This window comes from Siphateles boraxobius, unplaced genomic scaffold, assembly GCF_051911475.1.
Source record: "Siphateles boraxobius isolate OS27281-9 unplaced genomic scaffold, OSU_SipBor_1 46, whole genome shotgun sequence".
NCBI classification, from domain to species: Eukaryota; Metazoa; Chordata; class Actinopteri; order Cypriniformes; family Leuciscidae; genus Siphateles; species Siphateles boraxobius.
In genome coordinates, this window is record NW_027509097.1 from 8,906,501 (window position 1) to 8,928,817 (window position 22,317).

Below are 22,317 nucleotides of genomic sequence, written 5' to 3' on the forward strand. Positions count from 1 at the left end.
GAATTCGATTCAATATCGATTAATTTGAATACAGGTAGGTACATTTTTCTACAATAATATTAAATGTTAAAATTAACAACTGATTTGTAGGCCTATAGGCTACAAACATTTAAACTGCACACAAGGCATTTTTGTAATAATAAAATTATAAAAACTTTATAAAGACATAGGCTAAGAGTGCCAAGTGTTTGAATTTTGTTAACTGACAGTACTTTCTCTATGAATGAGTGTAGAATGAATTAAGCATAGACAGTAAAAGAAATGGACACAGCGACCCACTTGATTTCATCGGACAAAAGTGAAGCCCATTAGAAGAACTCACTTCCTGATGGTTGAGCGTACTGCGCAGGCTCAAACTCAGCTTGACGATGTAGATGTGACGTGAGCAACCTGTCTGAAAGCTGTAAATCTTCTAGTAGCTGTGCCAAGTCAAATCTGATTCACCTAATTCCCCAAAAACGTTGTTGAAATATTTTGTCCCTTTGCTTTTATGGACTCTCTATCTATGGGCTTCTCCCTTGACTTTATGGGTGTTTCTCAAAACCAAGAATGCAAAGAACGGACTTGTGTTCTTGGGGAGTACGCTTTTGCTAGTTGTTCTTGGAAGAATGAACTTACAAGGTGTCGAGCACACAGAACGCTGCTGACAGTTTGAGACGATGAGTCTGTGGGCCGGTTAGCTCGCTAGCTAACATTACACCCACAGGCGCTTATGGAGATTCTCAATTCCGAAAACGTTTGAGCACATTTTCGATTCGCCATAAATTTTCATAAAAATGCCAAAATTTGAAATCTACACAGTTAATTTCTCGCATCAAATGTTCTCAGAAGTGAATTTAGTGATGAAATAGCGTACGAAATTGTAGAAAAACGACTTACTGACCTGCCTCTGTCTGCTACCCACTCCTTCCTCGAATGCCGAAATGAATGCTGGGATATTTCTGCCGTCAAGTTCACACAAGTTACCAACCGATGCATCCTCGGTAAAATGGGCTGTTCAAGAACACTTCTGGGATTTTTAACCGTTCTTGCCAAAATGCAAACTTTGGGACAGTACTTGGGCCACAAAAGATGACGTTTCACAAGAACACAAGTACAGACCAGAACACAGATTGAGAAAGGCTTATGCCTCCATGTCCCCCCGATTGCCTCAAAGACAGTAAAAGATTGCCTGTGAGCTTCTCCTCCTGTCTATACGGTAATTTCTCTAATGTGCGACAGAGAGTCACGCGGTTATGACACAATCATTAGGCTATTTTTACAAAAATACATTGTCATGTTTCTTTAGAAATAAATAATGGACAAATTAAGTCTTTGGACACCTCAGATTTAAAGTTATTCACTGTCAAAGGGACGCCAAAATGAATGGGAGTCAATGGAATGCCAATGCCAATGCCAATGCAGGTGATGGTCTGCTACAATGGCGGCCCCCAGGGAGGCTTCAGTTTCCGGCTGATGGATTACCCCCTTGGAATTAAGTTCGGACATACTACATCTGCCTCCATGTTGGTTCTAGGACCGCAGTTCCAGGACCCTAGTTTTTTGTGACAACCTACTGAACTGGATCACCAAAAACCCTAATTTAAACCCTTCCAAAGATCACAGACGGCCCCAGATTATTGTTGGTCAACATTTCTTACTCGTTAAAACATCACACTCTTACTTTATCTGGACAAACTGAGTAACATTAGAAAGATTTAAGACTCCAGCTTTGATATTTGCCACGGTTTATGATAAAACTTGTTTGCAGTGACATTCATTTCTTAATTTATGCCAGGAGTGCGAAATTATTAAACAGTAATAACTGAATAACTCCACGGTTTGGAGCTCGCGAGCTGTACACTGCGGGAGATTTGAACTAATTTGCGGGCATCAGGGAGCCGCTATCAATATGCGGGAGACTCCTGGAACTTCCGGGAGACTTGGGATATCTGTGAACACATACCTCTCTGTCCAATCATCTTTGAAAACTCTATTTTCTTCATCAACTTTTCTTTTCCTGGACAATGACATCCTCCACACCCATTCAAACGCTGACTGCGGTGAAGTGTCGCGTTGCGCCCGTTTACGTCAAAAGTCATACGCTCACTGGATGTCACGGTAACTAAATCACGGAGGAAAACTTTAAATATCTCGCCTTCGTTTTAATTTCGGACCATCTCAAAAAATAAACAAATTATTTTAACATGCGTTTATCAAAGTAGGAAATCCACACGTTTAATCCCTTACACACAATTGGTGCTCTTAAAATACGAAATGGAGGCGGGTCCGGATTGAATTCCCTCCGGGTCCGGAAGCGGACCGGAGTCCGGACTTTGAGAAGTAGCTACTGCTGTAGAGTAACACAGTGCCATGTTTTGAATTCGACTCTCTGTGGAGCCTGGGAGGAGAGAGTTTTGGGAAAGAGGTCATACAACCGAGAACATATATCAGGCAGAGAACATGATGGAAAGCACCCAGAGATTTCCAAGTGACTCAACAGGCGGACCTCCCACTGCAATGGCCCCCTTATGGCACAGGGGCTTGTTGTATTTCATGTAAGGCGCACCACCACACAGTAATAATTACATGGGACAAAATGATCTGAAGCAGAGTTTTATTACTCAGCAGAGCTTACACCATTTTCATCAAATCTTTCCCTCAAAAAAGACAGAAAAAGGGTGAGGTACACAGTAGGGGGTATCAAAACCAACTCATTCTGTTTTAAAGTGACATACAGTTCTGTTTATAGTAATCACACTCGTTATAGTCGTATGTTTTGTAATAGGCCTACTATAAAAGCACAATGCTGTAATATGTCCTAGTTCTCTGTCATTAACCCTGCTAGAAACACAGGAAACTGCTGGGAATAATAGCCAACGGCGGCCCATAATACATCTGCAAGCAGTGTCTATGGGAACAGCATTATTCGGCAGCAATAACGACAACGAGATACGGCCCTGATATCGAGTCTACACCTGGCACAAATGCTATGGCTACAGCTCCGACAATCCCAAGTCAACACAGTGGCAGTATTGAAACACCCCCGAGGCAGTCATTTTAAAGTCTGTTCTTGCTTTATTAAAAATAAAATACTGTTAAATATTGCAGAAAAACCGGAAGTCAAAACAAATGGATTGTCTGAGGCCGTTTCAGAGCGGGCCGATGTCTTATCCTCCCACGCCTGACCTCTAGTGGTGAAATTTAATAATAATTTTTTAAAAGTAATTGAAATGTTAAATTTATAAGTATTATTAATAATAATAAACACTACCACCTCTTCTTACTGTCAAAAAAGTTTTTGATAAAGAACTTGTCTATCTTGGGTGCTGTTTGGGCTTTGGCTAAGGTGAGAACATGCTTGCTACTTTACATGTAGGATGTGATTTTTTTGGATTGTGACGAGGCGGCAGAGTGCTGGTGGGAGAGGACGCGGATTTCAGTTTCTAATGCGTTCCAGAACCTCGGCTCCGCAGGTGGAGGATCTTCAGTAGCTCTCATTTCCCGCTTTTAACGCACTTCAAAGGTCTCGTTAGGTCCTCAGCAGCAGGGGGGCTCCAGGGATCCCAACAACTCCACCACCTTAACGGCCTGTTTAGAGGGCGATCCCTGCTGACAGCCCCGGTTCCCCATCTAAAAAATTATAGTCCTGTTTTACAAGAGGGCCAGGAGGGAGGAGGATAAATCTCTCTGCTCCTGCAGGCAGGTTTAATGAGCACAGGCACACAATCAGCTCCCCTCGCTCCTGCGTTCGGATCTAGGGGTCACGCGCACCTCATTTTGTTCATATTCAAACACTCACTCATTTTAAAGATAAAGATATCTATTTGGGAAAATAAAAAGTGGTCTTTTAGAAGCAAAATAAAAAAATGTTGTGCTTGTAATCGGATGCAAACAATAATAACAATAATAATAACAATAAAGGAAAAGTAAATCAGAGGACTATAGTTCTAATACATCATATGAGTGACTGATAAATTAAAACATGCACAATCTGCTAGCTAGAAGAGCTTCGCTTTCTTCTTCATGTCGTTGCGCTTCCAAAGAGGAAGTCTGTCAAACTCGTGGATCTCCATCCCAAAAATGTCAAAGAATGTCTCGGGAGCCAAGTGGCGCTGAATGTAAATGAGGAGAGAAAAAAATATCGGAGAATTATAAGTCGTCAGGCATGTGATCAGCTAAGGACAAAAAAAGACTGAACTCCTTTCCCCCCTCCCCCATTCAATGTCTAGCCTATAATATGCTAATAATACTAATAAATAAATCATTAAAAAATTTAACGTTTTATTTAGCATAATTATTATTATTTTTATTATATATTTTATTTCTTATTTTTAATTATTAATATTTCATCTATTATTATTTAATAAGCAATTGAGTATTTAATAATAATGTGTATTATTTAAATGTATTATTAATTGTAATTATTTTATTCTACAGAACAAATGAATGCATTTTGAATGTATTTGAAAACGCAGCAATTTACTTTCCTCAGATTCACGCAATTCACAATTTGCACAAGCTTAGGTCACAAAATACAGAAAATGCACATCCTTCATACAGTTTCCATACAGTGAGGCTATCGGGTGCTATTTACCTCCAGTCTCGACCTGTCCACATCCTTCGGGAGCTTAGTACGCCCTCTGTTGGCGACAGTGAGCATTTCATATGGGTACACCTTTACAAAAGGAGGGATTGTGTTGTTATGGAGAATGCTATGCGAGGCATTTGCCAAACACAATGAATCGCTGAAAGCAAATGGTTGACGGAATAATGCACGGTCATTGCATTCTAATAGGGTACACAAACACCAACTCTTGCCAAAATACAACACTGCAGCACACGGTGCAAGTGTGAGTGTGACAGAACATGCAATGGAATATAGGTGAGCCTTGTGAGAGAGAGTGTGAGCATGTATTTTCAAAGCAGAAAGTATGTGTTTCTCAATAGAAACTGGATAGGATAGGGAGTAATATATAGTGCTTTAGTGCAATTTATATATACAGTCGGCAGCACAAATTAAACTGGGGTGTGTTTTAGTGCGTCCTGGTAATCCTAGTCAAGAAACACTAAAAAAACAAACAAAAACCGGTTCTGTGTTTTTGGCATTCATAGTGGCAGCAGACATTATATTGCATATTTAAAATAAGTAGATTGCAAACACAATAAGTAAATGTCGGAAAACTCTGCTAAAAACATCTAAAACCAGACTAAACTTGTTTGAGTTTTAGCTGGTCTCCCAACTTTGTGGGCTGGTTTTATAGTTCAAGCTGGCAAACCAGCTAAAAACCAGATTGGCCACACTGGGAGACACATTAATACAGCTGAGACCCACAAACCAGCTTAGCTTCTTATCTTTCCAGCTTTTACTAATTTACTAGGTGTTATGCATGCTGGTGCTTTATGCATATTGCACATTTTATGTATATTTGGTGCTCAGGAAACATTTCTAATTACTATTAATGTTGAAAACAGTTGCAATGCTTTTTTCTTCTTCTGGAAACTGGGATAACTTTTTTTATGTGCATTTTTAAACAGCAATATGAAATTGAAATCTTTTTTTACTGCCAATTTAATGCGTGTTGAATAAAAGTATTAATTTCCTTTAAAAAAGTTCGAACTGTAGTGTAATTCATATTTTAATTACTAGATCAGCTAACGACTAATTAAAGACATATATTTAATTTGGTGTAGAGTCATTAAAAAAAGATAAAGATTGAATTTTTCTATTTATTTTCCCCACTGAAATGAATGGGTAACTGGTCACAGGGGTTTGCCAACTGTATGTACGGGAAGGAATTATAATACTGTTAATGCTAGCACTCTTACGGACAGTTTACAATCATGCCAGTTATTGTTTCTTGCATTGCTGGGAAAGCTTATTAAGTTCCAATCTATTTAATCTTGCCAGTAACTATTAGCCAGGGCTGATGCATAAATTCAGTCCTAAGAGAATCAGGCTTCTGGGTAACTACAGCAACCACTTTAACAAAATATTACCATATGCAACTGTGAAACCTCTTTAATGAGAACCAGGCGTTCAAAATGATTGAATAATCTTATGGCACGGCTAAAACAGAGTATGTCATGTGACGACATCATTTTATAGCACTGGAAGATATGCAAGTAATGCTAGTCTAGTTGTACGCGCAGACCATTGCCTGTGAAGATGAGACAAAATAACAGTCCTCTTGACTGATGAATTATCTTGATTTTTAAGAGAGGGGGGTGATTATTTATTGAACACAGAGGAGCATTTAGAGATGGAAGAGAGAAGAGAAATATAATTATTTGAAAATATTTGGGATACTTGCTTTATATTCCAACATATTAGGCATAGACATTCCCCTGTCCATTCTTGTAATGGAATCGTGGGCATCTTGGGTGGGCTATAGAACAGAACACACACACGTGATGCGAATGATAAGAAAAGAAAGCAGAAACTGTTTTCAAGAACTCAGAAGCATGGGAAATAGTCTGAATCTAATTCCTAACAGCTATTGCTGTGGGGGGGGGGCTTTCAACATATCAAACCCTTGACTGCTTTTGACTTTCCCCATGGCAATGGCTCAATAGTGCAAACAAGCATATAGCAATGAGGGCATGAGTGCCATTCCGGTTACATGTAGCATGATTTGACTTCCATATGTGCATGACTGCAGATGCACATGCTCAGTAAACACTGCATGTCAGTCACATACCTTGAAATCTGTATGAATCAGAAAGAGACAAAATTCCCAAATATTACTATATTATTAGAATCGCTTTTTTCAGGTGTTAGATGTGTTTTCCGTATTAAAACATAGCATTTTACCTCTTTGTCCTCCACACACGTCCCCATAACTGTTATACTGAGAGAGTTCTGTAGACTGGGGCTGGACGCACAGACAAGATGCGCTTTAGTTTATGTTACACTGGCTGATATGACCTCATTTGTTTTACACGCTCAAGTGTTCCAAAAGAGAGGGTTGCAGAAATAATTCACTGATATTTCACTCACTTTGTGTGTACATTTTTTTAATGAGAGAAACATATATCAAATCACATTTTAAGATATTTTTTCATGTTTTTGAATACTCTTACTGTATGCTCACCAAGCCTGCATTTATTTGATCAAAAATACAGTAAAAAACTGTAATAATATTGTGAAAAAATAGAAATTGTTTTCTATTTGAATATATTTTAAAATGAAATTCCTGTGATGGTAAAGCTTTCAGCTTTTCAGCAGCCTTCAGTGTCACATGATCCTTCAGAAATCATTCTAATATGCTGATTTGGTGCTAAGTTATTATCAATTATAACTAGTGCCTAATTATTAATAATGGTTTTTATTATTATCAGCGCTGAAAACAGTTTTTGCTGCTTAATATTTTTGTGGAAACCGATACATTTTTGTTTGATGTAAAGAAAGTTTAATGAACAGCATTTACTTGAAATATAAATCTTTTGAAACATTATAAATGTCTTTACTGTACCCTTTTGATCAGTTTAATGCATCCTTGCTAAATAAAAGTATTACTTTATTTATTTTTCGTTAAATCTTACTTACCCTAAACTTTTGAATAGTAGTGTATCATGGTTTCCATTTTCAACATTGATAATAATGAATATCATAATGATAATAGAACTGTTTCTTGAGCAAATCAGCATATTAGAATGATTTTTGAAGGGTCATGTGACACTCAAGACTGGAGTGATGGCTGGTGAAAATTTAGCTAAGTAATATTCCACAATATTGCTGATTTTGCCGCATTTAATTTTCAAATCAATGCAGCCTGTGGTGAGTTTTTGTGGTGAGTTGGGTAGTTTTTGCATCCATATATTAAATAAAGATAAATAACAGATGAATGGCTAAGACTTACCCGATGGAGGCCATTTCGTCCGTACCCAGGCAGGGATGATGTTTTAACAGTTTGGGAGTCTACAGCAGAGGACACAATACTTTTTTATACTAATGCCAGAGTAAAGCTTTATTTGCTGTGCTTGCTTTCAAAGTTATGTGGCATTTTACCTGTGGTACAATTAGCGTATTGGGAGTCAAAGCGCTGGGCGGTCACACTTCGTACATATTTCTCTCTGTTCATCTCCTTTTCCATCTCCTCCTTCAGAATGAGCTTCCCAAGTCCAGACTGGATCTGCAGTTAAATACAAGACTTAATATAAGTCATTTTGAATCTCAAGTAAATGTCTCTTGATTTAAGAGGGTTTAGATATTTGTACTGGAAAAAAAATACTGAGTACTGAGTTCTTTAAATTATGTCATTGTTATTCTTTTCAGTGCAAACATGCTAATTAGGTGTGTCTGTGTCTATTTTTTGGGCATTAAAACATAATTTGGTACATACTGTATTATGCATTTAAACTAAAAATGACACAAGCAATGTAAAAGTATTAATACGCTCTTGACCTTGCTGAGATGTTCCTCCTGAAGTTGTCTGCGTTTCAGTTGCTCGTCCTCTTCTTCGTCCCGTGACCGACTCCTCCCATCTGAGCCTGTATGTCCCAGGACCAGGAAAGGATTTTCAAATAAAACCAAAAAGAAGGAAATAAAAAATATTAAGATGATTGCAATATTGTCATGTCATTGTACCCATGATGACCTTCAAATGGAACCTCTGAGTTCAGTTATACGCATGGAAACCAAACAATGGAACAAAAATGACAACATGAGTTGAATAAATAATAATATAAAAACAAATCATGAATGAAAATAACAATAAAAACGTGATCAGATTGAGTGGTGTAATGATTTGTTGACTGGAAACATATTGGATTTTTTAGCGTTGGCAAATCTTTGTGTCTGTAAAGCGATCTACTGTATAGCGTTCTTCGGATTTACTATCATCACAACTGGGTCTAGGATTACTGTAGGTAGCTAGACGGATATAAATTTACCAGCAGGAATCCAAGAGTTCTCAATATACATTGTTTTTGAGAGCATTATTTAATTCACAAAAGGCTTCCATTAGTTTTTGGTTGCTGTAGGGTTTTATTAGTGCCGTTGGGCCTGGAGGAGCCAGCAGCAGGACCGTACCTAAAGCAGCGAGGGACGGCGGACACGGCCAGTAGTCGGTCTCGATCTTTGCGGTTTCGTCTGGCCGAGGGGCGTGGGCCGCAGGGAACTTGGATGATTTGATGATGTCATCTGCGGACTTGCTTTGGGCTGCCAGGGCAGCTGAATCTGAATCGGTATTTTGGGGTAACTGCACTATCAGTGACGGCCTCTCAAAGGGTTTTAATAAGTGCAGTGCTGGACAATCAGTTCAAAGCATGACATTTCAGGATTTTTATATCTAAACATGTAAATTAAATATTACAAAAAATATATATATTTTTATTTCTTGCTCTTTTTTGTTGTTGTTGTTGTAAAACATCAATACAGAGTCAGTATCAAATGCTTTGAATGTCAATGGCCAGTACTGCATCTTATAAAGGACTGTATAAAGTGGATAGAGCACACATGCTATTGTTTGCAAGTTTATAGATTTTTATATAATATTAAGCAAGCAGAAAATGTAGATATATAAATTGTATTTTATAACCAGTAAATGGCATAACTGTTCAAATGGTGCCATTCAGTTTAATGAAACTAGCTTGATGTGTAGATTTACAGAGTATGCAAGATAGAGACCAAAGCAGAGTCATCTAAAGTGTCAGTGAATTTGTTATGGGACCTGGCAGGCTATAACGCCATGCAGTTAAAAGGCAGAATCAAAGTTTTACGGCAGCTGTTAAACAAGATAGTATTTTGGTTTCTTGTTGTGAGCGAGTCAGTTGTGAGGAAGCAATAAATAAAGAAAAAGAAAGTCTCAGAGATGAGAAAAGTTTATGATGTCAAATGGTACTTACATGTGAACATGTGATGTGATCATAGCATCATTACCAATAATTAATGGATGGATGGAGTCAACACACATAAACAAACATATATTAATAATAAAAATAATAGTCAGAAATAATGCTTGCGCACACACCATAATGACTGTCACCAAAAACTGTTTTACGGGATAGATAGATAGATAGATAGACTGACAGACAGACAGACAGACAGACAGACAGACAGACAGACAGACAGATAGATAGATAGATAGATAGATAGATAGATAGATAGATAGATAGATAGATAGATAGATAGATAGATAGATAGATAGATAGATAGATAGATGGATGGATGGATGGATGGATGGATGGATGGATGGACGGATGGATGGAAAGACAGATGACTGACAGACAGATATATAGATAGATGGAAATACAGATGATAAATAGACAGACATTGATGGATGGAAACACAGATGATAGATAGAAAGAGACAGACAGACATCGATAGATAGATAGATAGATAGATAGATAGATAGATAGATATATAGATAGATAGATAGATAGATAGATAGATAGATAGATAGATAGATAGATAGATAGATAGATAGATAGATAGATAGATAGATAGATAAATAAAACAACCATACCATGCTGTTTGTAGATTGGTGGTTTTCTATACATGTTAATGCCTTGGTCTGTAAATTAGAAAATAAAGATCTATTTTTAAATGCCGTCTCAGTCACAAATAAGATGCTCCAATCAACCAGTTATGATAATGATTTGGGGAAAAGCAAGCCGTATGTGGCAGAAAATGTACTCAGCATAAGAGGTCATCAAAATCTACCATTAAAACAATAAATAGATAAAAGCATAAATGCATAAAAGCATAAATGCATGGGTTGGGAAAGACAAAGATTTAAATAAGAATGGAGGGGAAGAGACAAAGCAGGAAAAACTTTAGTGAAGAAAAACGAGATGATGCTCCAGCTCCTACCTGGGATGTGGAAATGTTTAGGGGTCAGAGAAAGGGTCGGGGTGGCCGGCCGAGAGGAAAGGGGAGAACTCCGGCCACTGGATGGCTCAGTGCCTCCAAACAAGAAGAGCAGAATAAGCGGGAGAAAGAAAAGAACAAAAACAAAAGAAGAAAAGAAAGAGAGAATAATGCCGGAATAAATCTTCACTGACGGAAAGATGGACAAACAGAAAAGGGCTTCAACAGAGAGGTGACAGAGAGACGGATTGGACCAGTGTGGGACGGCCCCACGAAAGAGAACAGGTTTTGAAGGACAGACAGATTGGAAAGAGAGGAATGGTTTAGTAAATCAGCATGCAAACACTTCACAATCAAGAACATGGTGTCATTCACCAGCACAGTCATAAGGTACACATAACATTCACACTGTTAGGAAGCCGTTGTGTCTGATGGTAATACGACTGAATATCCTTTATGAGGAAACAAATGTAAGCATGCGACATATACACATTCCAAAACACAGCGGGCTGCCTACATAGACAGCATTTGAAGGCATCACATGTGCACTTCTGCTGATATAAAAAGGTAGACATCTATGTTGCCCTTCAGGGAGAAGGCAATCCCACAATGCACTCCAAATAGCTCCATAAATCCAAAATGGTGGAAAAAGCAAGAGAAACGTTGACTATAAATTTATATTATATATTACATTATAATTATATTTATTTTATTCAATACTAAAGTGATTTGATATAAAATATTAAATAAAAATGGACTATGTGTTTTTATGCTTAGGAGTAATAAAAAATAATACTAAATAATGGTAACACTTTACAATAATGTTACTTAATGTAAATACAATTATTTGTTTGTTTAAGCTAGTTCACGATGACAACTTTTGATTTTAAAAATGTATTAGTGAATGTTGAAATTTAATGATGATAATAATACTTATTGTTATATTTATTGCTTTTATTATTATTATTATTCCTTTTTGTGCAATTATCTTATTCTCTTGACAGTTTTGAATATTCACTCATCTAACAACTCGCCTATTATATATTTAGCATGTCTGTCAATAATATATTTTCAGGACAATCAACCATATCCTCAATAACAACAACAATAATAAGAAGACAGCTGCCTATGTAGGCACTAAACAGCAAGGCAGCTCACTAGATTTTGGAATAGAGTTATTAGTATAAGAGTATTAGTGATATCCCAGTTACTTGGTTTAATGTTGGTTAATTGACAGTTATCAAATTAATCGAATTCTGAACAGTCAAAACACAGGACCAGCATGCATCTGAACTGCCACCAAACTGCTCTACTCAGTCAACAACAGCTACGAAGCCAAGACATACCTATGCAGAAAGAATCTGTGGAGAAGACAGAGGGACATTACACACGTGAGCATGTGATTAGTAAACTGCATTAGCTTCAGTTGCATCTATAGATCAAATGCAGCCCTTGACCTCATAAAGAGCGCCATTCAAGCCTTTCCAAAGATTTGTGATTTTCTCAAACAGAGCCGCCAAAAGCACAGCTTTACAAGCTAAAAAAAAATCAATCATCACATTCAAGACATTTCAGCAGGCCTGAATCAGAGGAGGGAGGTGGATTTGTGTCTACAGAACGATATTGAAAACTGAGAACGAGGCGAAGAGGTCAGGCAAACGGGGTGGAGGGGCCTTACCTTTGTTATGGGGGAGGAAGTGATGTCGGAAGGGGGAAGTAGGGCGCGTGTCGCTGTTGCTGGAGCGCAAAGAGGAGCAGAGCTTCAGCATTCCTGCCAGCCGCTCAGGGAAGAGGAACAGAGGAGTAGAACGAAGGGAAAAAAAGAGGATGGAAGGAGCACACATGAGCAGAGGAGGAAGAAAAAAAAGCTCAGGAGGAAACGGAAAGCAAGAAAAGGCCATGCGAGGCCAAAATGTGGCGAGGAGATCTCGCTTATCCGTACACTCTGCTGGAATCCTATGGAGGCAGGATTGGGAGTGGTTCATTTGACTCACCTGGTCTGTGGAAGTGCTGGGGAGACTTGGATAGAGGGGGTATGTAGTTATGGCGGTGGTAGACCGGAGAACCGATGGAGCCCTGACTGGTGGATCTCTGAATGATGCGTTCCCTCATGTCATAGCAACCCTACCGCACACATGCACACACAACATAACATATGGGAAGGTTGAACATATCATACACGTTCACATTTCTAAATGAATGGTTTGATGACATGTACTTTAGGCTAATAACTTAGCATTATAAAATAGCCTCTAACCTCAGCAGATGGAGTGGGAGACAGTGTCCTTGGAGACTGAAACAGAACAAGGACAAGAGCTCTATGTAAGGATGCATCAGAATAAGCACTAAAAGGTGGAGAGGAGACTGTATGCTGGATAGAGCAGGCCAGAAAAGGAAAAATTTTGGATTAGGAACAGGAAGTTAAATCATGCCACTGTTGGTATACTTTTTAAGGTCTAAGGTAAGTTGTTCAATATGAGTGAATATCACAAAACTCAAGAAATTTCCACTTAAAGTCAAAAGAACAAAATAAGAAATTAGATGCATTACATACACAAAATTTTTTATTTAAATACAATTATTCATTTAATAATAACTGTTTTTGGAAGAAGTCTCCTATGCCCACTAAGGCAGAATTTATTTGATCAAAAATACAATAAAGACAGCACTGTTGTGAATTTAATTTAAGAATTTAAATAACAGTTTTCTTAAAAGGTTAGTTCACACAAAAATGAAAATTCTGTCAGTATTTACTCACCCTCATGTTGTTCCAACCCCGTAAGACCTTCGTTCATCTTCGGAACACGAATTAAGATATTTTTGATGAAATCTGAGAGCTGGATCACTCCTCGATACTCCTTCATAGGCTTCTTGAGGGATTGAACTTGCAGGCCCCGAAAAGTTATTACAGACACCGTTAAAATAGTCCAAGTGACTACAGTGGCTCAATCTTAAGTTTATCAAACGACGAGAATACTTTTGTGCGCAAAAAAACAAAAATAACGACTTTATTTCAACTATTCATTTTCTTCTCTGTGGGCCTCGAGTCAGTTCACTAGTGTAAAAACGTAGAGCTTCTGTTGTTGTACGTCACACGCATCACCCACATGACCAGCGTCGGCCAATAGTGAGCCTACGTGTGACGTAGCTCTACGCTATTACACTAAGTTAACTGACTAGAGGCCAACAGAGAATGAAATTAATCGAAAGGAAATGAAAGTCGTTATTTTTGTTTGTTTTTTCGCACAAGTATTCTCCTTGCTTGATAAACTTAAGATTGAGCCACTGTAGTCACTTGGACTATTTTAACGATGTCTTTAATAACTTTTCGAGGCCGGCAAGTTTCAATCATTTTGAAGCCTACGGAGGAGTATGGAGGAGCGATCCAGCTCTCAGATTTCATCAAACATATCTTAATTCGTGTTCCGAAGATGAACGAAGGTCTTACGGGGTTGGAACAACATGAGGGTGAGTAAATACTGACAGAGTTTTCATTTTTGGGTGAACTATCCCTGTAAGTATTTTCCTGTGAAGGCAAAACGAAATATTCAGCAGTCATTACTCCAGTCTTCATTGTCACATGATCCCTTCAAAAATCCTTTTTAATATTCTGATTCTGCTTTTCCCAGAGTCAAGGCCACTTATGACATTTCTTTCTATTATCAATGTTGAAGAAAGTTGTGCTGCTTAATATTTCTGTTTTCAGGATTCTTCTATCTATTCTGATGAATAGAAAGCCCAAAAGAACAGCATTTATTTAAAATATATACTTTTTATGATATTGTAATTTGTAATAAGTCATTAATGTCACTTTTGATCAATTTTTAAAAGATTTAAAAAGATAGAGAGACATTACAAACATAAGCACACACTCCAACAGGACACTCTTGCTTCTTTGTAGCCATTAATTACAAAGAGGACTTCTTCCAGTGCTCAAGGGACAGCTGAAGATCAGTGCCATGTCAATCAAAAGTATGTTTAGGAGAGAGAGAAGTGTGACCACAGCTCACAGGCTGACTGTGCCAGGGTTCAGATGGAGGTCACTGAAAACTTACTGTTTCTGCTGACAGTGAGGAGGGGTCTTGTGGCAGGGTCTGGGAATGTGGACACAGAATTACAGTCACTAAAAATAACGTATTATGTCATGCGTCATGGAAACAGTTGTGTTTTCTGTGACCCTGCATGCATTGCATGATGTTTAAAATGAAATGAATGTGATGAAGGAATCGCACAGAAGCGCTTGCAGTGTTTGCCTTGAATGTTAGATGCTGTCTATGTCTAATGTCATGTTAAAGCCTAAATTGATACTTGACACAGATCAGTTAATTGAGAATGAGACTGAATCTACATTGCCATGGCACATATAGAAGCTTCTTCAGTTTTTCACTGGGTTTTTGAGTACACACTTCAAGTGACTGTCGTGCACTTGCAAAGTCTACTTCCTTAGAGAGCAGCTATTCGGATGAGATGAGAGAACAGACAACGGCCAGTGAGATGAGTGAGAGGCATTAGATGTTCATGCTTATTAGATTAGGTTAGGTCTTATAAATCAATATGTTAGTTGTGTTCTTATTAGTTCCCTTTCAGTCGATAACGTCAGACGTAGTCGACGGTCGACTGAATGGGGATCTCGCTAGAGAGCCTATCCTCTTCGAGTACTATTGAACGAGCCAATGTAATTGGCGTGCGTGATTCGCATCACACACTCCGCCCCCGCGGCGCGGGTATAAATACGGAAGTGGATGCACGCACTAGAGCTGACTTCTAGAGATGATGACTCGGCTGCATTGTCTCCCTCCGGGAGTTCAATGTTGCCCGAGCCGGATCCAGAATTATCAGCTATGCTGAAACGGGCCACCGAGGCTGCCGGGCTCGAGTGGAACCTCCACCGTGTCCCGTTCAGTCTCGTTTGGAATCTGGAGTTTGGTGTCTTGGGGCGGGCCGCGCTGGTTCTCAGCTCGCCGCCCCAGTGCCTTTCTTTCCCGAAATGCATGGAGAGCTTATCAGGTGGTGAACAGCATCTTTCTCTGCCAGAAACTGCCTGAATAGCTTTTCCCCCTCTTTACCCTTGATGGAGGAACGGTGAAGGGTTGCGAAGGGTCGCTCCATTGGAGCGGTCTGTCGACACAGGTGCACCTGTGTCCGGCGGCCGCTGCCTTTTGGGGGGATCCTCGTCTCCCTCCTAAGGCCTGTGAGTTTCGTCCGTTCCAACGGGCAGAGCTTACAAAGCCTGTGGGCAAGCCGCTTCCTCTTGCATGCCATGGCGTTGCTGCAGGCTAGGGCACCCATGGCATGCACGAGGGTAATCCAGACCGTGCGCTCATAGGTGAGCACCGCACTGCATCCGACCTCACCCTCCGGGGCACGAGTGTCGTAGCGTGCGTGATCGGTCTGGCGATGTCCAACGTGGTGGTCCAGTAGCGCCTTCGTTGGCTCAGCCTGGTTGGTATGGCGGATGCGGACAAGGTTCGGTTCCTGGTCTCCCCAATTTCCCAGGTTGGGCTGGTCGGCGACGCAGTGGAGAACTGCATCCAACAGTTCTCTGCCGCTCAAGCGCAGACTTCCCCTGCCGCTAGTGGAGACAGGTAAGTGTTGGACAGCACACTAACACCACTCTCTCTACTTTGCTGCCCCACCTGAGGCTCGGCTACCCCACTCAAGTCAGTGATAATCATCACACGCAGTGCTGAGCAGAAATGCTCCTGTTGCTCAGTGAAGTTCTTCGCACTCAAGTGTTGAGCAGAAATGCTCCTGAAGCTCAGTGAGTTTATCACACTCAGGTGTTGAGCAGGAATGCTCCTGAAGCTCAGTGAACTTATCACACTCAAGTGCTGAGCAGAAAATGCTCCTGAAGCCCAGTGATGGCCAAGTCAGGAGAGGAACAGGTCTTCATAGTTGCCCCTTATTGGCCCAACTAGACCTGGTTCCCATCGACAGCCTTCCTGACTTCCCCTGAAAACTCTTTCAGGGACGGGGCACGATGGCACACGCGTTCTTCCCCCGGAGATTCCGGGCGGTCTTACATATGAACGCGGAGGTTCAGGTGGCTATCACATGCCTGTTACCATCACTTCTGCGAGCACCCCCTAGAAATGGGTAGCGTGCTTACGACTTTAGCAGTGGAAACTATTCGTTGAGTGCGTCTTCTCTCCAGAGGAGATCCTGAAAGCTTTCCGATCACTTCAGTGCTCTCTTTCCTGCAAAATTGGTTGGAGTAGGCTGTTTTCCTTCACCCTCAAAATGATGTTGCCTCGGTGTTTAAACGACGCTCATCGTGTTGCAGAAGTGTGCAGAAGCACGTTCTGATCGTCAGGTTCCTCAGGAGCAAGGTCTTGTAAATCCTTGCGTCCCTCTTTATCCTCTTGGGCCTTGTCCCTGGTGCGATGCACTGCAGAGACCGCCCCTGAGCCACTGCAGGCAGTGAGTTAAAAATTCTGTTATATCAGTTCTACTGCTCGCGTGGTCTCTACTAGAGGGTAGGGACTTGCTCGCTTTCGGTCAACGTATTGTGCCTGGAGTCTGGGCCGGCTAACTCTCACAAGCTGAGACCCCGGCTCGGATTGTGCCCAAGGTTCCTACCTCTCCCGTAATAGGAGCAGGTGGTGAGCCTGCAAGCGCTGCCCTGGAGTAGGCAGATCCAGCCCTGGCTTCTCTGTCCGTTCGCTTGGACGTGTACAGAACGCAAGCCATAGACCTCAGACCAGCTCTACAAATATCTGTTGGAATTCAGCAGAGAGGGAAGGCTGTTTCCATGCAAAGTCGCACTAGTGCTTGCCTTCATTTCGGTAAAAATCCAAGATGCAACATGTCCACTTAGGTGTTGAGCTCCTCTATGATGAGTGTAAAGTGCTCCGCCTGGGCGTTGACGATATGCTTTGCTAAAACAGATTCTAGAGTTGGGGGCTGGACGACACCTGGTTGCAGTTGAACCGCTGCTTCCCGTGGGCTCCCTTCTCATGAAGTCAGTTTCACCGTGAGCCCAGGTCAAGTGTCGGCTTGCTGCGCCATTCCCCTCCTATGGACTGGATACGTGCGCCTTTCTACTCCAGTTGAGTTCCCTTAAAATTGAACCCTGTTGAGTTCCTCCACAACCCTCCGACGTCGGACGTGCGGAACGTCTGGTGTTAGGCCTACCACTCGTAAGCAGTGTGGGACCTGTGTTAGGCTGGGTCCATATGTTGCGGTCCCTACGGCGACCCCATATGTGTATTCTTCCACGATACAACTCCCTGCGTTGAGCCCGTGTCTTCCCTCGGCAGAGTCTCTCTGCCGTCACTGTCCGGTGTGTCTCCCCCCGTCTTAGGCTGGAGCCACCCCAGTGACATTCCATATGTTAGACTGCACGGTTTCCGCCCAGTTCATATGTGTATTATCCACGTTACCTCCCTCTGGGTTGGATATGGCTTCCGCAGCGTCCCTTCCTTCCAATGTACGGGGAACGCTGTCCCAGTGGTCCTGTAGGAACAGCAGTGACTTCCCTGGCCTAAGCCCTGTCCTTCCCCGCCTTAAATTTGCGGGGGCATCAGGAGGCTTTGGTTTAGGCACTGGAAGGTGGCAGCGTTAGTGGCGTTTTCAAAGGTTATCCCCATTCAGTCGACCGTCGACTACGTCTGACGTTATCGACTGAAAGGGAACGTCCTGGTTGCGTATGCAACCCACCGTTCCCTGAAGGAGGGAACGGAGGACGTAGTCCCCTTGCCACTACCGCTGGACCACCGCTGACCCCAGGTTACTCTCGGCTCCTCAGCGAAAAGCAACTAGTGCGTGCATCCACTTCCGTATTTATACCCGCGTCGCGGGGGCGGAGTGTGTGATGCGAATCACGCACGCCAATTACATTGGCTCGTTCAATAGTACTCGAAGAGGATAGGCTCTCTAGCGAGATCCCCATTCAGTCAACCGTCGACTACGTCCTCCGTTCCCTCCTTCAGGGAACGGTGGGTTGCATACGCAACCAGGACGTTTGGGTTGGTAATCCACAAACTAAGTGGTCATGTCAGCGGCCTTATTTTTATCCTGCTTCCACTTACTGTGGCTCTGCCTCTGGGAGGGCTGCCACCTGAGGCTTTGACAGGCTGTAGGGGAGGAAAGGGTTGAGTTTGGTTACTCTAAAAGCTTGTCAGTGACTCAAGAAAACATTATGCATTAAAGGAATATTCTTGGTTATTTTCAACTGGTCGGTTACCACAGGTAATAATGTTGTTAACAGTAATACACTTACAATGAAAGGCTAGCTGGCTAGTGGGTCGCACTACAAAGAAAAAACACTTTTTCGAAAGTATAACTTGATGGGTTAGGTTAAAACTAGTGTGATAGAATTGCTTGCTTCCTTTCTGTGGAGTTATAGCTGCTATATCATACATGTCAAATCAAACTCATGTCATGAGTGTATAACCCGGGACTCGAACCACCGTCTCTGGCATGGGAGGCGGGCGCGCTGACAAGGATGCTAAAGGAGATCAGAAGAGTGAGGTTTACATGCACAGCTCTTGCTAGCTGGCCTCATTTACACTCACCCCCCTAAACCTCACTCCCATCCGGGTCACGGCACCAATGCAACATTTCCGGTCCTATACTCGCCCTACTCCGACCTGCGTTTCCGGCATGGGAGCTAGGCATGCTAACAAGGAGCCTAAGACTGCAGTCTCAGTCTTGCTCTCACTAGCTGGCCTCTGTTACATTAACAGCTAAAAAAGCAAACCCAGCTACTTTAGCTAAACCTGTGTGTGGGTCTTGTTTTCCAGTTAATTTATACTTATTTTGTATTTTAAAACAGAATAAAATATTTGTCATAGGAAAAACACTGCCGTTCGAACATTTGGGTTAGTAAGACTTTTTAATTTATTTTGAAAGAAAATTAATACATTTATTCATGCAAGGATGCATTAAATTAATCAAAAGTGCTAGGCTTTTGCATTGTTACAAAATAATTCCAGGGGTGTAGTGTAACGATACCCTCATGTCACAATTTGATACATATCACGATACTGAGCTCACAATATATTATAAATATTTTTGCGATACTCCAAGACATATGATAAAACTTTAACAATTTTTTTTTTCTATTGATTAAAATACTAAATTTTATATTACATTGTGGGTGTAAATGAATAGGCTTGGACTTGGTGCTGGTAACCTAATGCACAGGACCATGGTGACACCAGGATAAAAATAGTCATGATTCTGAAACTGAAAATACAGAATTATTTTATGCTTTGTTTTTTTCAATAATAATAATAGAAAAAATCTGGGTGAACTATACACAATAAATATTGTCACTATCCACAATACATTTTGTTGCATTTTTGTACTGCGATATATTGTGACACGATCTGATTCTGAAGGATCATGTGACACTGAAGACTGGAGTAATGGCTGCTGAAAATTCAGCTTTGCTACACAAAAATAAATTACATTTTAAAATTAAAATAGAAAACCGTTATTTTAAATTGTAATAATACTTCAAAATGTTCTTGTATTTTTACATACCAAATAAGAGCCTGAGATACTTCTTTCAAAAACTTTTTATATACCAACCCCCAACCTTTGAACGATAGACCAGAGTAATTGTTATGAATTATTATTTAATTTTTTTGGTAGTGCATAACCACATTTTCCAACACCTAAATAAGTAATCCCAACTCATAAGGACGATTTAGGCAACTTCAAACTTTATAGTTTAAAATAGTTAAGTATTGATTCAAGTAAGTGCTAAGGAGCACATTGAAATACTTTCCTGAAGTTCAAACAGTAGAGCGTTGGTGCTTGCACCGCCAAGGTCATGGGTTCGATTCCCAGGGAAAGCAAGAACTGATAAAAATATAAAAAACTTTGTACCTTGGAATGCAATGTAAGTTGCTTTGGATAAAAGCGTCTGCCAAATGCATAAATCTAATGTAAATATTTTACTGTAAATGCATTTCCTGTTTGTTTATACACACAATCAAAGACATGTCTAAATGATTTTATGTGGTAATCAAACACAAATGCAGGTGAAAACCCCCCCAGGAATATTCCTTTAACATGCATCTTCACCACCGCAGACTGCCTGAGATCTTTATTATGGTCACCAGGGGGCGCTGCGACACTGCTGTCTCTACACAGAGAATGCGCACAGGCGTTTTCAGGTACAGAAGAGCAATGTTTAATAGACAATGGGAACCCAAGGGCAGTCACAGAGAGTAATAATAAAACAAAACAAAAAAACACATCTCTCATACATTATTTTCATGCATAGACATAGCTAACATGTTGACAGGAATACATGCAATGTACATGATCACATACAGAGAAATGAGCAAAAGCAAACACTTGCTCACATCTGCTTTGTCCGCGGCCTGAGAGCCTCAACCAATAATGCTTTTTGGAACACTAATGGGATAATGGGGTCAGAGAGCTATTATGGTTACTGTGACTAAGTAGGGACCTGGGGATGGGATGGTTTTATCACAACTATAGAGCATTGACAGGGTTGGGTCTGTTATATTGGGGTAGTCTGGTAGTGTTTGGGCCAGATCGCTAAAGTGGCCAAAACCCAAGTGCAGGTTTGATAATGGAAACTAGACCAGTGGCTCTCAAACAGGGGGTCGGGGCCAACTAGACGGCCTCAGCAAACTTCCAAGGAGGCTGAAAGATGACTTTAAAATATTTAAATTAATAAATTATTATTAATATATTGAAATAATCAAACTCTAAATTGTAATGCTAAAAATAAAGACTAGACCGTTCACATCTCCCAATTGAAGAACAGGAATGCTAAACGTAGAGCGTGGCTGTTTAAAATCTTTTTCTGATTTGAGGTAAAATGGCTTGAGTTTCATTTTTATGAAAGCCACACCCAGTCCAAAAATATATGAGAATATATATTTATAAACATAAATCGGTGACTCATGTCTACGACAGCCATATAGTGGCTATATTTATAATTTAAAGTCATAATAGCACATCGTTTGTTAATCAGAAAGACACTAAAAGTTTACGATTCAGATTACCTCTCCAGGGCTGTGCCTTCCTTGTCTTTCCATGGTGGAGGAGGTGGAATGGAGAGACTCATAGGATATCATGTCTGGACGCTCTATGTCATAAATGGCCTTGACTCTGGGAATGGCTGCAAGGTCCTTGTAATCAATAATCTCATTGTCTACTTTTGCCTGGAGGAAGGAGAGGATGAGGGACAGGGGAAGGGGACACATAGGTGGAGAAACACAGGGAGAAAAGGTGATGATGAGGAAGAGGTCAGGACACAGGTCAAAGGTCATCCACATCACATCCAACCAAAAGCTACAGCTCTCACAAAGGTAATCACAGGGGGTAAATGCACACTGTGGAAAGATGAACGCGGTTGTTGGAGGAATGCTTATGTGGAAAGCTATACATTTGCTTAACAGACTTTCAGTGTTAATGTAAATGATCCTATAAATTCGTTTACATGCAAAAACGATGCTACATATGTCAAATACAAGGCAAAGGCAAAGAGTGGAGAGAAGACGAAGGAAACTCCTGTGCTTTTCCTGCATCTCCAGGGT

The 22,317-nt window shown here is 40.7% G+C and overlaps 1 protein-coding gene across 12 annotated transcripts in view; it reads right to left on the reverse strand.

Annotated features, from left to right (window-relative positions):
- Positions 1-2,579: 2,579 nt before the first annotated feature.
- ablim1b (actin binding LIM protein 1b) overlaps positions 2,580-22,317 on the reverse strand; it is a 97,780-nt gene continuing 78,042 nt past the window's right edge. For 2 of the 12 annotated variants that reach the window (XM_077200668.1, XM_077200666.1), the window contains 16 exons: positions 21,784-21,942; positions 18,823-18,867; positions 14,848-14,886; positions 13,050-13,085; positions 12,787-12,916; positions 12,471-12,563; positions 10,796-10,888; positions 10,449-10,496; positions 9,014-9,160; positions 8,387-8,472; positions 7,991-8,114; positions 7,842-7,900; positions 6,794-6,854; positions 6,294-6,368; positions 4,577-4,657; positions 2,580-4,094 (listed from right to left, as the gene is read on the reverse strand). In XM_077200668.1, coding sequence (XP_077056783.1) covers positions 6,310-6,368; positions 6,794-6,854; positions 7,842-7,900; positions 7,991-8,114; positions 8,387-8,472; positions 9,014-9,160; positions 10,449-10,496; positions 10,796-10,888; positions 12,471-12,563; positions 12,787-12,916; positions 13,050-13,085; positions 14,848-14,886; positions 18,823-18,867; positions 21,784-21,942 — 1,179 coding nt within the window. In that variant the 3' untranslated portion in view covers positions 2,580-4,094; positions 4,577-4,657; positions 6,294-6,309. Of the gene's footprint in view, positions 4,095-4,576; positions 4,658-6,293; positions 6,369-6,525; positions 6,689-6,793; positions 6,855-7,841; positions 7,901-7,990; positions 8,115-8,386; positions 8,473-9,013; positions 9,161-9,644; positions 9,824-10,448; positions 10,497-10,795; positions 10,889-12,138; positions 12,154-12,470; positions 12,564-12,786; positions 12,917-13,049; positions 13,086-14,847; positions 14,887-18,822; positions 18,868-21,783; positions 21,943-22,317 lie in introns of those variants that run through there. The other 10 variants (XM_077200671.1, XM_077200670.1, XM_077200674.1 and 7 more) reach the window with 8 other exon arrangements.